Source organism: Glandiceps talaboti, chromosome 7 (assembly GCF_964340395.1).
Source record: "Glandiceps talaboti chromosome 7, keGlaTala1.1, whole genome shotgun sequence".
NCBI lineage: Eukaryota > Metazoa > Hemichordata > Enteropneusta > Spengelidae > Glandiceps > Glandiceps talaboti.
The window spans coordinates 22,614,472-22,627,724 of record NC_135555.1 but is presented as its reverse complement, the minus strand read 5'-3'; the positions used below and the strand labels follow the sequence as shown (position 1 = coordinate 22,627,724).

General features: G+C 36.6%; 3 protein-coding genes across 3 annotated transcripts in view; all 3 read left to right on the top strand.

Moving 5' to 3' along the window:
- LOC144438102 (uncharacterized) overlaps nt 1–3,072 on the top strand; it is a 4,409-nt gene extending 1,337 nt beyond the window's left edge. Inside the window, exons 3-6 of the mRNA XM_078127130.1 lie at nt 133–400; nt 983–1,176; nt 2,089–2,310; nt 3,037–3,072. Of these exons, the coding sequence (XP_077983256.1) occupies nt 133–400; nt 983–1,176; nt 2,089–2,310; nt 3,037–3,072 (720 nt within the window). The remainder of the gene's footprint in view (nt 1–132; nt 401–982; nt 1,177–2,088; nt 2,311–3,036) is intronic.
- Nucleotides 2,095–5,290, top strand: LOC144438101 (uncharacterized). Its single transcript, XM_078127129.1, has 5 exons — nt 2,095–2,257; nt 3,037–3,190; nt 3,807–4,017; nt 5,005–5,141; nt 5,270–5,290. The coding sequence occupies exons 2-5, from the start codon at nt 3,074–3,076 to the stop codon at nt 5,288–5,290; spliced, it is 486 nt and encodes a 161-aa protein (XP_077983255.1). The 5' UTR covers nt 2,095–2,257; nt 3,037–3,073.
- On the top strand, nt 5,178–12,377 carry LOC144438161 (uncharacterized). Its single transcript, XM_078127192.1, has 4 exons — nt 5,178–5,495; nt 9,919–10,067; nt 10,815–11,019; nt 11,718–12,377. The coding sequence occupies exons 1-3, from the start codon at nt 5,292–5,294 to the stop codon at nt 10,930–10,932; spliced, it is 471 nt and encodes a 156-aa protein (XP_077983318.1). The 5' UTR covers nt 5,178–5,291; the 3' UTR covers nt 10,933–11,019; nt 11,718–12,377.
- The last annotated feature ends 876 nt before the right edge of the window (nt 12,378–13,253 follow it).

Here is a 13,253-nt window from a genome sequence, read left to right as displayed (position 1 = left end):
GGGGTTGGTATAATTCCCCCCCCCCCCAAAAAAAAAAAAAAAAAAAAATCAAAAAATCAGAAGGTTTGATATTGCTCAGTGATCAAATCAAGATTATATAAGTCTTAATGTGGTTTTTTTTTTCTAATTCAGACTGTAGCACCACGGTCCGTTGATGATGTCTTTGACAAGATCCGTACAGCTGTGTACAAAAATGGTATCCGTACCACTGAGTTTTTCCGTGATCACGACAGACTACGTAGCTACATTATCACCGAGAACCAGTTCATCTGTGGTCTGTCATTGGCTGTGGGCAAGGAGGCACAGTTATCACGCAGTGATATACAGAAAGTGGTGGATTACTACAAAATCAAAGACAGCAGAGTACGATACAAGGAATTCTGTGACCTGATGGAAAATGGTAAGTCTTGTTGAAAGAGATCAATGAAGTGAAATGGTTAGGTGACGTCACAAAAAAGATTGTATGTGGGAGGGAGGTAAAATTTCAATGTAAGAATATAGACATAAGCTAACTCAGTAACATCTGCCAAGCACAAGGGGACAAGCTTTGATGAAAATTCTCTTCACTCTTTTCATGAAGGGATAAGTAGGAGTGTATAAACACAGTAAACCCATTCAATGACAAGTGAAGACGAGGCAGTTAACTGGATCATATTGATTGCTTTCTTGTCAGATGACTAAATAAAAAATCTTTTGGAAAATAAAAAAAAATATTTAAAAAGAAAAAAAGAAAAATGTTCATCCGCCCCCTGCCCACCCATATCCAGGGGGGTTACAATTCTGCAAGTTGTTGACGAAAATAGATTTGAAATTCAATTTTAATCGGACAATTGTATTAAAGAAAATAAAGGAGCATAGCATAAAATGTTGGTGTATACATTTTAATTTTATGGTGCATTCTTACCAATCAACTTGCTATCTATATATATAATTTATAAATAACATGGGATACCGTCATCATTTCACTTGTTTGTATCTGCAGCATTTAATGACCCAGACTTGGAGAAGAAACCAACAATGGAAGTGAAAAGACCACCACTAGGTGCTTTGTCCAGATATCTCAATCCATTGAGTGATGTAGAAGAAGCCAGAGTAGCTGAGGTATTGATGGATTTGTCAGTGACCATACAAGAACAACGTATCATGATGTATGCCTATTTCAAAGACTATGATAGAGTATGTACAATTTTTAACTCTTTTTTTTTTCTTTTGAAGGAGGCTTAGTTTTTAAACAGGAAATTGAGAATACACCGCCCTCACTCAAATTGGAGGTATCATCACCTCATAGTATCGTTTCTTAAGAGCTTTGTTTCTTGGTATTCTGTAGAAGTGTAAATCAGGGATTTTTTTCGTATTGTTCAGACATCGGGGAAAGCAGGAGTGTTCTATGATTAACTGAGTAACCTATACAATGTATACCCCCAAGGTACACAGACAGGAAGTAGAGCGCCACCATGGCAATTTTGGAAAGGCCTATTATAAAATCTTTTCAATACTTGTCTATCTATAGACAATACAATCTGTTACATCCCAGAAAAGCAAGTTCAGTGTGTACCACTATCATTTATAGCATAAATATCAGGTATATAAGTGAAATCATTTTGCTTGGGTGTTAGGCCTAAAAATAAAAATTGTGCGGTTCCGATTACACTCAAGTTTAGAATAGGTGGGGTAGGTAGATGTTTTGGGAGGTTTTTTTGGATTTTTTTTTTTCATGTGTGACTAGTTCAGGTAGTTATGTTTTCTGTAGTTTTCCATATGGTCTCTCTCTCTGTTATTGGCTTCATCTCATCAGATGTACAGCCATTACAGATTGGAAGAACAGTTTTATATTGTCTTTTTAAGTTGATGTCATTTTCCACATCCACTATTTCTTGCGAGACTTCACAATTTTCGCGATTTTATTTTATTTTTCTCGAATACATTAAAAAAAGTTTATGGTCAGCGTAAAAAACTAGGTGGGGTCGGGGAACCGGAACCAAACAAGTTGTTTTTTAAGGCCTTGTAGGTTTCAAAACTCTGTGACACTCAGTCCCAGTTCAAAGAACCATGAAGTTCATTACAAGTTAATTTCTGTCTTTTCAACAGAGCAAAGCAAATACAAGAAACATCACATTTTCCCAGTTTGGTCGTATCTTACATTTCTTGAGTCTCAATGTGCAATCAGAAGACTTCAAGTTACTTTGTCGTAAATTTGAAGACCCAGAACGCCGTGGAGATGTCAACTATCCAGCATTTGTCCAAGCTGTGGACAGAGGTAATATATCTGATTTGTCAAGTTACAATCATTCAATCCAGAAATTTACTTCAGTTAACTTTCTGCGCCCGTACTCTCACGAGCATAGCGAGTGTAGTGTGGCGTACTCAGTGTATTTGTATGAGTGCTTGCAGTGTTTTCTGCACCTGCACTTTCACTCACCACACTTGTGAAAGTGCAGCAGAAAGCATGAGTGCAGATACCCTGAGTACCCACACTGGAACTCATGTGGCATGGGGTTCTGTTATTATATATGTTTATCTGATATGGCAAATTTCCATAAAAATCATACAGTGCAATCACATGATTTTGTGTGTAGTGAACGATTGCGTCCTCACTTGTATATCATTTGCATACAGCTAGGTATGCAATAATGTTTTTGATATTGCACTGCAGTGAAAATACCACTAGTATGTGTGTGCACCAGTGCAAGTAATTTGTGGTACATATCTAATATTACCTTGTTGTTGTTGTTGTCGTCGTCGTCGTCGTCGTTGTTGTCGTTGTTGTTGTTGTTGTTGTTGTTGTTGTTGTTGTTGTTGAAGAAGAAAGGGTAAAAAAAAATGATTTCTTCACTATGATAAGTTAATTTGTTTTCTTTCTATAATTCATTTTCAAATTGTGTTCCTTACCCAAAAACTCATGCAAACTTTATTAAGATAACACTAATGCAATGACCTGGGATTGAAACATAGTCCTTTAAACTTTAAATTTGAGATTTGTCTGCCACACTCATATTTTTTGTTAATGATTGTTATACATTGTCTATTTTATTGCAGAGTTTGTTGGCTTTACTATTGGAAGTGATGAAATGAAATGAAAGATGCAGGAGATGCTTCTGTTGTGACCAAGAAACCTGTTGATATCAGTAAAGTCAACTTTGAAGAAGTTTTAGGCAGAATACGACATCATTCATTAGTTAATAGGATCTGGGTAGGAACATGTACTTTATTTTTTTTATCTAAGATGTAAAAAGGAACGGTAGGTACACCAGTACACTGGTGGGCTAAGTGATGGTTCACTGCAAAAGAAGGGAAAAAAATTCAAGGTACAAACATACACGTATGTGTGATTAGTGTGTCCTCTCAGCCAATTTGACACGCCACTGATGCACACAATATCTAGTGACGCACCAAAATTTGGCATTCCCCTATCTCTTTATACTATGTGGTGACTCACAAGAAATCTCGGTTTTTCTCATTTTGACTCACAACAACAAATTTTAGCTATCATTAGAGGGCACACTGTGTGGTTGAAAACAAGTACCAGCCTCTGTACAAAGTGAAACTTTTACATTAGAAAATGTATACATTTGTATACTTGAAAAAATATACATACTTGTACACTAGAAAACAATGTATAAACTTGTACACAAGAAAATAATGTGTACATGTTTACATAAAAAATATATACACACTTGTACACTGGAAAAAAACCTACCGGATACTAAAATCAATATGTGTGATAGATATATGTATATGTATATGTATATATGTATGACGTTATTTATGTGGTATTTTTTATTTACTAATTCTTCTTTATCTTTCAGGTGAATGAATACTTCCAAGACTTTGATCCGCTACGCAATGGTTCAATCTCACAGACCCGTTTCCGTATTGGTCTAACAGCCATGGGTTTGAGTACTATGGGACAGAGTAACTTGTCCGAGGCAGAGTTTCTTGCTCTGTGTGCTTACTATAATGATCCTAAACACCCCGGTAGAGTACTCTGGCCAAACTTCAAAGTAGATGTCGACACAGGTAACTATAGCAACAGTGTCCATGTAATGTTAAAAAAAAATTGCAATATATTTTTCGTTTAGATGTGTAAAGGCCCACTGCAAAGTAGGATTTGAATTTAGGTTTGAAAATTATTTTTTTTGCCCCAAAAAGTTGGTCTAGAACAAAAGAATGATCTCAATTAATCCTCATTAAGATAATTAACACTGATGTGATGGCCTAGGATTGAAACATAGGCCTTTAAGATATTGAAAAGTAATAATAATATGATATAAGATTTCTATAGTGACTGTACTAAAGTGAAAAACTTAAAAATCCTAATCTAATGTGGGCTTTTACATCAAGATGAAAAATAGATTGCAATTTTTGTCACTAAAGAAGCTCGGTGAGCGTTCCCTTTCTTACACTGCTTCAGTTTTGAAGTCTTCACTCTTTGTCACTCTAACTCTAAGTCTTCCTTCCACTCTGCCCTTAAAACCTACCCATTTCAATCTTAACTCTCACTCACTTACACACTTCTCTCTGCATCCTTACCATATTTTCAAATTGTCTCTCTGTATCCTCTCATTCTGTTAGTAGTTCTGTGTCTGCAACTGGAGCTCTTCAAAAAACAGGCACATTATAAATTCACTCTATTGTTATTATTAAAACTGTATTTGACCAACTTGCTAGATCGCATTAATTACAGAGAAATATTTGTGTCTTATAAATGTCATAATTTATTCAATATTAGTTGTCTTTTATCAAATTAATGTACATGAAAATAAAAATTTGATGTTCTGTGAATACCGAACTAATACTTAGTAACTTCATTTTTCATTAGTGTTTTGATTCAAATTTGATATTTAGAAATCAGCGTTTATATCAAAATGAGAAGTTGTCAAACTTATTTTGAATTCCTTGGATAAAGCTAAATGTATGTCAACACTTGGTTAAAACAGAAAAATACTGTTTCCTGTGTTGCTTAAGTAGGATTTATGGTTTGTGGATCTTTTTATCTATTACCAGTGTTTACTCAAGTTGAGCCAAACTTAGAGAAGACCCCAACAAATGAAGTTCCTACACAAGACACCTTCTTAATGGATAAACCTGGTACAACAAACTGGAACAACGTCGATGGAATGGTGGTTTCAATCGTAGACAACGTAATGGAGAGAATGCGACGAGCCATGCAACGACGAGTTCTCGCAAAGCCTTGTTTCCAGGACTTCGATCGTCATAATCGCGGCCACGTGACCAACTCACAATTTCGTCAGTGTTTGACGTATCTCAGCCTCACCGCAACAGAAGATGAAATGATTGCTTTGGAAATGAAATTTGCAGATAATTTTGGGTTTAATTATTTGAGGTTCTTAGAAGAGTTACAACCAGGCGTCAAACAAGACATGAAGTATCAGGAAAGATTGGTTGAACTACACGCTGTCAACAGTAGAGTGGTTAATCTAGAGAAGAATGCATGCACAGACGTCGACAGTGTTCTCACCAAAATCAAGTCCAAGGTGAGTGAAATCAGCAACAAACTGACAAAATGAAGTTCCTGCAAATTAATACATGAACTATAAAAATATCAGTCTGTGTTATAACTTATATCTTAATATTTTGGTATTAGTATTAATACAACAGGGACTACTATTTAAGAGTAGATGAACCTGTCATTTTTTTTCTTGAAAACTTCCACAAGCTCAATTTACATGATGTACACCATTTTTTTCCAGTATGATATAGTCTAGTTCCTATACAGTATTGTTTCCATTTACACCTCCACTCACAGTCTAGTTCCTATACAGTATCGTTACCATTTACACCTCCACTCACAGTCTAGTTCCTATACAATATCATTACCATTTACACCTCCACTCACTAGTCTAGTTCCTATACAGTATCATTACAATTTACACCTCCACTCACAGTCTAGTTCCTATACAGTATCGTTACCATTTACACCTCCACTCACAGTCTAGTTCCTATACAGTATCGTTACCATTTACACCTCCACTCTTATAGTCTAGTTCCTATACAGTATCATTACAATTTACACCTCCACTCACAGTCTAGTTCCTATACAGTATCGTTACCATTTACACCTCCACTCACATAGTCTAGTTCCTATACAGTATCATTACCATTTACACCTCCACTCAGTCTATTTCCTATACTGTAACAGTATCTTTACCATTTGCACCTCCACTCACTAGTCTAGTTCCTATACAGTATCGTTACCATTTACACCTCCACTCAGTCTAGTTCCTATACAGTATCATTACCATTAACACCTCCACTCACATAGTCTAGTTCATATACAGTATCATTACCATTTACACCTCCACTCACAGTCTAGTTCCTATACAGTATCATTACCATTTACACCTCCATTCACATAGTCTAGTTCCTATACAGTATCATTACCATTTACACCTCCACTCACAGTCTAGTTCCTATACAGTATCGTTACCATTTACACCTCCACTCACAGTCTAGTTCCTATACAGTATCATTACCATTTACACCTCCACTCACATAGTCTAATTCCTATACAGTATTATTACCATTTACACCTCCACTCACAGTCTAGTTCTTATACGGTATCATTACCATTTACACCTCCACTCAGTCTAGTTCCTATACAGTATCATTACCATTTACACCTCCACTCACATAGTCTAGTTCTTATACGGTATCATTACCATTTACACCTCCACTCAGTCTAGTTCCTATACAGTATCATTACCATTTACACCTCCACTCACATAGTCTAGTTCCTATACAGTATCATTACCATTTACACCTCCACTCAGTCTAGTTCCTATACAGTATTGTTTCCATTTACACCTCCACTCACAGTCTAGTTCCTATACAGTATCGTTACCATTTACACCTCCACTCACATAGTCTAGTTCCTATACAGTATCATTACCATTTACACCTCCACTCAGTCTAGTTCCTATACAGTATCGTTACCATTTACACCTCCACTCACAGTCTAGTTCCTATACAGTATCGTTACCATTTACACCTCCACTCACAGTCTAGTTCCTATACAGTATCGTTACCATTTACACCTCCACTCACATAGTCTAGTTCCTATACAGTATCATTACCATTTACACCTCCACTCAGTCTAGTTCCTATACAGTATTGTTACCATTTACACCTCCACTCACAGTCTAGTTCCTATACAGTATCGTTACCATTTACACCTCCACTCACAGTCTAGTTCCTATACAGTATCGTTACCATTTACACCTCCACTCAGTCTAGTTCCTATACAGTATCGTTACCATTGACACCTTCACTCACATAGTCTAGTTCCTATACAGTATCGTTACCATTTACACCTTCACTCACATAGTCTAGTTCCTATACAGTATCGTTACCATTTACACCTTCACTCACATAGTCTAGTTCCTATACAGTATCGTTACCATTTACACCTCCACTCAGTCTAGTTCCTATACAGTATCGTTACCATTGACACCTTCACTCACATAGTCTAGTTCCTATACAGTATTGTTACCATTGACACCTTCACTCACATAGTCTAGTTCCTATACAGTATCGTTACCATTTACACCTCCACTCAGTCTAGTTCCTATACAGTATCGTTACCATTGACACCTTCACTCACATAGTCTAGTTCCTATACAGTATCGTTACCATTGACACCTCCACTCATAGTCTAGTTCCTATACAGTATTGTTTCCATTTACACCTCCACTCACATAGTCTAGTTCCTATACAGTATCATTACCATTTACACCTCCACTCACAGTCTAGTTCCTATACAGTATCTTTACCATTTACACCTCCACTCACATAGTCTAGTTCCTATACAGTATCGTTACCATTTACACCTCCACTCACAGTCTAGTTCCTATACAGTATCATTACCATTTACACCTCCACTCACATAGTCTAGTTCATATACAGTATCATTACCATTTACACCTCCACTCACAGTCTAGTTCCTATACAGTATTGTTTCCATTTACACCTCCACTCAGTCTAGTTCCTATACAGTATCATTACCATTGACACCTCCACTCAGTCTAGTTCCTATACAGTATCATTACCATTGACACCTCCACTCACAGTCTAGTTCCTATACAGTATCATTACCATTGACACCTCCACTCAGTCTAGTTCCTATACAGTATCGTTACCATTGACACCTCCACTCACAGTCTAGTTCCTATACAGTATCGTTACCATTTACACCTCCACTCATATAGTCTAGTTCCTATACAGTATCGTTACCATTTACACCTCCACTCACATAGTCTAATTCCTATACAGTATTATTACCATTTACACCTCCACTCAGTCTAGTTCCTATACAGTATCGTTACCATTTACACCTCCACTCATATAGTCTAGTTCCTATACAGTATCGTTACCATTACCTCCACTCACATAGTCTAATTCCTATACAGTATTATTACCATTTACACCTCCACTCACATAGTCTAATTCCTATACAGTATTATTACCATTTACACCTCCACTCACATAGTCTAATTCCTATACAGTATTATTACCATTTACACCTCCACTCACATAGTCTAATTCCTATACAGTATTATTACCATTTACACCTCCACTCATATAGTCTAGTTCCTATACAGTATTGTTACCATTTACACCTCCACTCACAGTCTAGTTCCTATACAGTATCATTACCATTTACACCTCCACTCACAGTCTAGTTCCTATACAGTATCATTACCATTTACACCTCTACTCACAGTCTAGTTCCTATACAGTATCATTACCATTTACACCTCCACTCACAGTCTAGTTCCTATACAGTATCGTTACCATTTACACCTCCACTCACTAGTCTAGTTCCTATACAGTATTGTTTCCATTTACACCTCCACTCACAGTCTAGTTCCTATACAGTATCATTACAATTTACACCTCCACTCAGTCTAGTTCCTATACAATATCGTTACCATTTACACCTCCACTCACATAATCTAGTTCCTATACGGTATCTTTACCATTTACACCTCCACTCAGTCTAGTTCCTATACAGTATCGTTACCATTTACACCTCCACTCACAGTCTAGTTCCTATACAGTATTGTTACCATTTACACCTCCACTCACAGTATAGTTCCTATACAGTATCATTACAATTTACACCTCCACTCAGTCTAGTTCCTATACAATATCGTTACCATTTACACCTCCACTCACATAATCTAGTTCCTATACGGTATCTTTACCATTTACACCTCCACTCAGTCTAGTTCCTATACAGTATCGTTACCATTTACACCTCCACTCACAGTCTAGTTCCTATACAGTATCGTTACCATTTACACCTCCACTCACATAATCTAGTTCCTATACAGTATCATTACCATTTACACCTCCACTCAGTCTAGTTCCTATACAGTATCGTTACCATTTACACCTCCACTCAGTCTAGTTCCTATACAGTATCTTTACCATTTACACCTCCACTCACAGTATGTCAAAGTTGTTACTCTAGAAGTCCTGAGATGCATGAGATGAAATTTAAAATTCATTCACAGCCACCCACACAGTCATTAACATCATGTCTTTGTTAATCAATCTCAAAATTCTAACCAAATACACACAATTTTACGGCCATGTCACATAACGGCAATAGTTTATGTTCACAAACAAATCACATACACATAAAGAGGCCATAAAACTGTTCTTATTAAACCATGAAATGTAATACAAGTCTCTGCTGTTCCAACACGCTGTGCCAAGTATTATTAATCCAATTCATTTGTTTACTTTCCCTGTTTGTAACAGTTTCCGTTTGTCCACGGTCTGATGTCGGCAGTTGTTATGTATATTATGATTGAACTTGGATATTTAAAATAATTCAAGTCTATCATTTGAAATGATTTCTGAAAATTCAAACATCTGTTCTTATTTTCTCAGGTGATGAAAGAGAGGATTCGTATTTTGGAATTCCTACGTGATTACGACAAACTTCGTACAGGACGCATGAAGAAGGAGACATTCCGTCGTGCTTTGGATCCTGCCAATCTTGGTTTAAAAGGGTCAGAGGTCGCCATTCTTGAACAAGCGTAAGTATGCTCAATGTTTAACTCCAACTACACTATAGATGAGTGAGGGTGCGCCGTCACTGGGTACCTTATACATAGAATAACATTGCTACAGTTGATCCAGTGAGGTTATGAACAACAAACTTCATGTGAATATTGCTCATCAGAGTGCCCTCCTTTATAAAAATTCACGTTTCAACTTCATTTCAACTATACCTTCAACATTCTCTGATTTTGTCGATGGCTGGCAAAATGAAATACTAGTAAATGGCATTATATTATACCAGTATATTGATGGTGCAAATCAAGAGATCTGATTGGTCAAGACAACAAACTAAGACATCTAAAATAGTGACGAATGCACAGTCGTACGTAACACGAACATCATTGAAACGTTCATCATTGAAATCATTAAGGACCTTCAAGTAGTGAATAGATAGACCATCGATATCATAAACATCTAAGTATATAAACACTTGTCTCCCAAGAAGTCCAGTGAGGGCCATCCCTCATGGGTTCAGTGTTAATGTAGGAGTAAACCAGAGTACCTGAGGAAAGCCTGCGTTGTTCGGTAGAGTCAAACTGAACGACACTCTTCTTACAGTGTGGTAAATTTAATCAAACCCTGAATGGGATCGAACCCCGGCCGCAGTGATAAGAGGCAAGTGGTTTAACCACTCAGCCACCCATAACCCCAAGCATGGTAAATTCTTAATGCAATAAGTTACAATACTGACAATTAATCGCTATTCATCTCTACTCCTTCAGTTTCCAGTCTCCAGTAGATCCCAACTATGTGGAATACTTGAAATTCAATGATGAGATAGAAGGCATCTTTACCGTGAAGAATTTAGAGAAGGCACCGTTGTTAACACCACAACAATAAAATGTACCCGTAGAAGTGGAACAGAATGTACTCCCTCCGGAAGAAAAAATGTGCTTGCAGCAGACACTGGAAAGATTAGCTAATAGGGTATGTAATCAATTTAATTAATGGTTAATAGGCCATTCCAGATTGCAAACAGGAAATAGATAATACAGCGCCCTCGCTCATATTGAGCGTATCATCACCTCATAGTACTAGTTCTTAAGAACTTTATCCCTTGGTATTCTGTAGAAATGTAAATCAGGGATTTTTTCATATTGTTCAGACATCAAGGAAAGCAGCAGTGCTCTATGATTAACCGAGTAACCTATACCATGTATACCCCCAAGGTACACACACAGGAAGTAGAGCACACCATGGCAAATTTTTGGAAAGGCGTATTATCAGTTGGGGAGTGGTTATCTCATTTGCCTAGTACAGCTGCAGTCTGGGTGCAAATCAATCTCATTAAAATCTGATGTAGGGAACTGGGCAAAATTTCGTTATTTACCACCTACTTTTATTGTCATTTATTCTTTTTTTGTTCTGTCGACACATGATACCTACATCTGACACAATCAATTAGGAAAGCAATTTTGAACTTTTTGACTCATATTTTGAACACAGCAGAACTAGTGACATAGACATGCATTCTCGTGATGTAGAACGACCAGAGTATATATCCCATATCTTGGCTCCTGTATGATATAATAGAAAATATATCAAAGTGCAGAGCATATTTTATTAATTATCTTGCTCAGCCTACATGCATCTAAAATCAATCCTTTGTTTTGTATATTTGGTAGGTTCGTACAAGGAGTATGCAGTTGTTCCCACTGTTTGAAGATTATGACCGTGTACATAACGGCACAGTCTCTAGATCCCAATTCAGACGTGTCCTCAGTGAACTGGAGCTCAACAGTTTAGTCAGCGAAAGAGAATTCCAACTTCTATATGAACAGTTCCATGTCAAAATCGGCGACAAAGACGACGTTAATTACATCGCTTTCTGTGATGCTATTTATCCGTTAGCTAAGTTGGAGTGGAGAAAACCATAAACCAGAAAAGAAAAAAGTACTTTCTGAATTATCACAAAAAATGTGTATTACCAGGTTGTCGAAAAGTCCATCCATATAATCACACATTTACAAATTATCAAATCGTCCATAAATTGATATGCAAAGACCATTGTGCAGGATATTTTTTGAAGACTGTATGTATATATAAGAAGAAAAAATTGAACAGGACTTTTTATTTTGTTTGTTTCATAATTTCAGTGGCTTTGAACCAGATCAAATGTTTGTATTTTAATGTGCTACTACTCTATGTGTTATTAATAGACAACACATGCTATATATCCTATCAGCTGACTCATTCATCCGAAATATATCATACCATGAAACTGACACTATGGAAGAAAATATTGTGTGTTTTTGGTGGTTTAGCTGTTTTTTAGACATATATTAAAGACAATGTAATAAATTTATGAAAAGGTTGAATGATATAATATTGTGTATATTTCAAAATTTGTCTGTTTCTTGTCACTGAAATATTCAATAAACTCATTTGTATAACAAATGTCGGTTTTCTTTTTTTGTTTTATTTTTTGTATGCTGTGGTTCGACATTCTCAGAAGTACTTTTAACTTCTTTGATTTTTTGCACACTACTCACTAACATCAGTGGTACATGCAATCTCAATAGGCCATTCCAGACTGCAAACAGGAAATTGAAAATACAGCGCCCTCACTCAAATTGGGGTTATCATCCAATGGACCTGTTACCAGTTCCAAGATTCATTGCGCGTCTCTCTATACAATGCCATGTATTCTGTATGCACAGGTGGGGTTTGCACGCGCTAATGAGGGGGATGATTGTCACCTGACCATACCCTGGGTTTTCCAGTAAAATCCAACTCTGTCATCGATGGCATTCAGTCTTTGTTCTGTAAAATCACCCATAATTAAAGAGGTCAACATGTCTTACCATCATTTCCTGATGAAAATGTTATTTCAAATGTAATAAAGACTAAATCTAACAACATAAGTGACGTCCTCTCGTGCAATGCATCTTGGAACCGGAAAATCGACTATAGAAGTGTAAATCAGGGATATTTTTCATATTGTTCAGACATTGAGGAAAGCAACAAGTAACCTATACCATGTATACCCCCAAGATACACACAGACAGGAAGTAGAGCGCCACCATAGCAAATGTTGAAAATACCTATTCCACTAATCCTTAATATTTTCAAACTTTACAGATTTAAAGTTAGCTCTTTTATACATAATCTGATGTATCACAAGTCTGCACACTCTATTACAGATTACTTTACTCTTATAG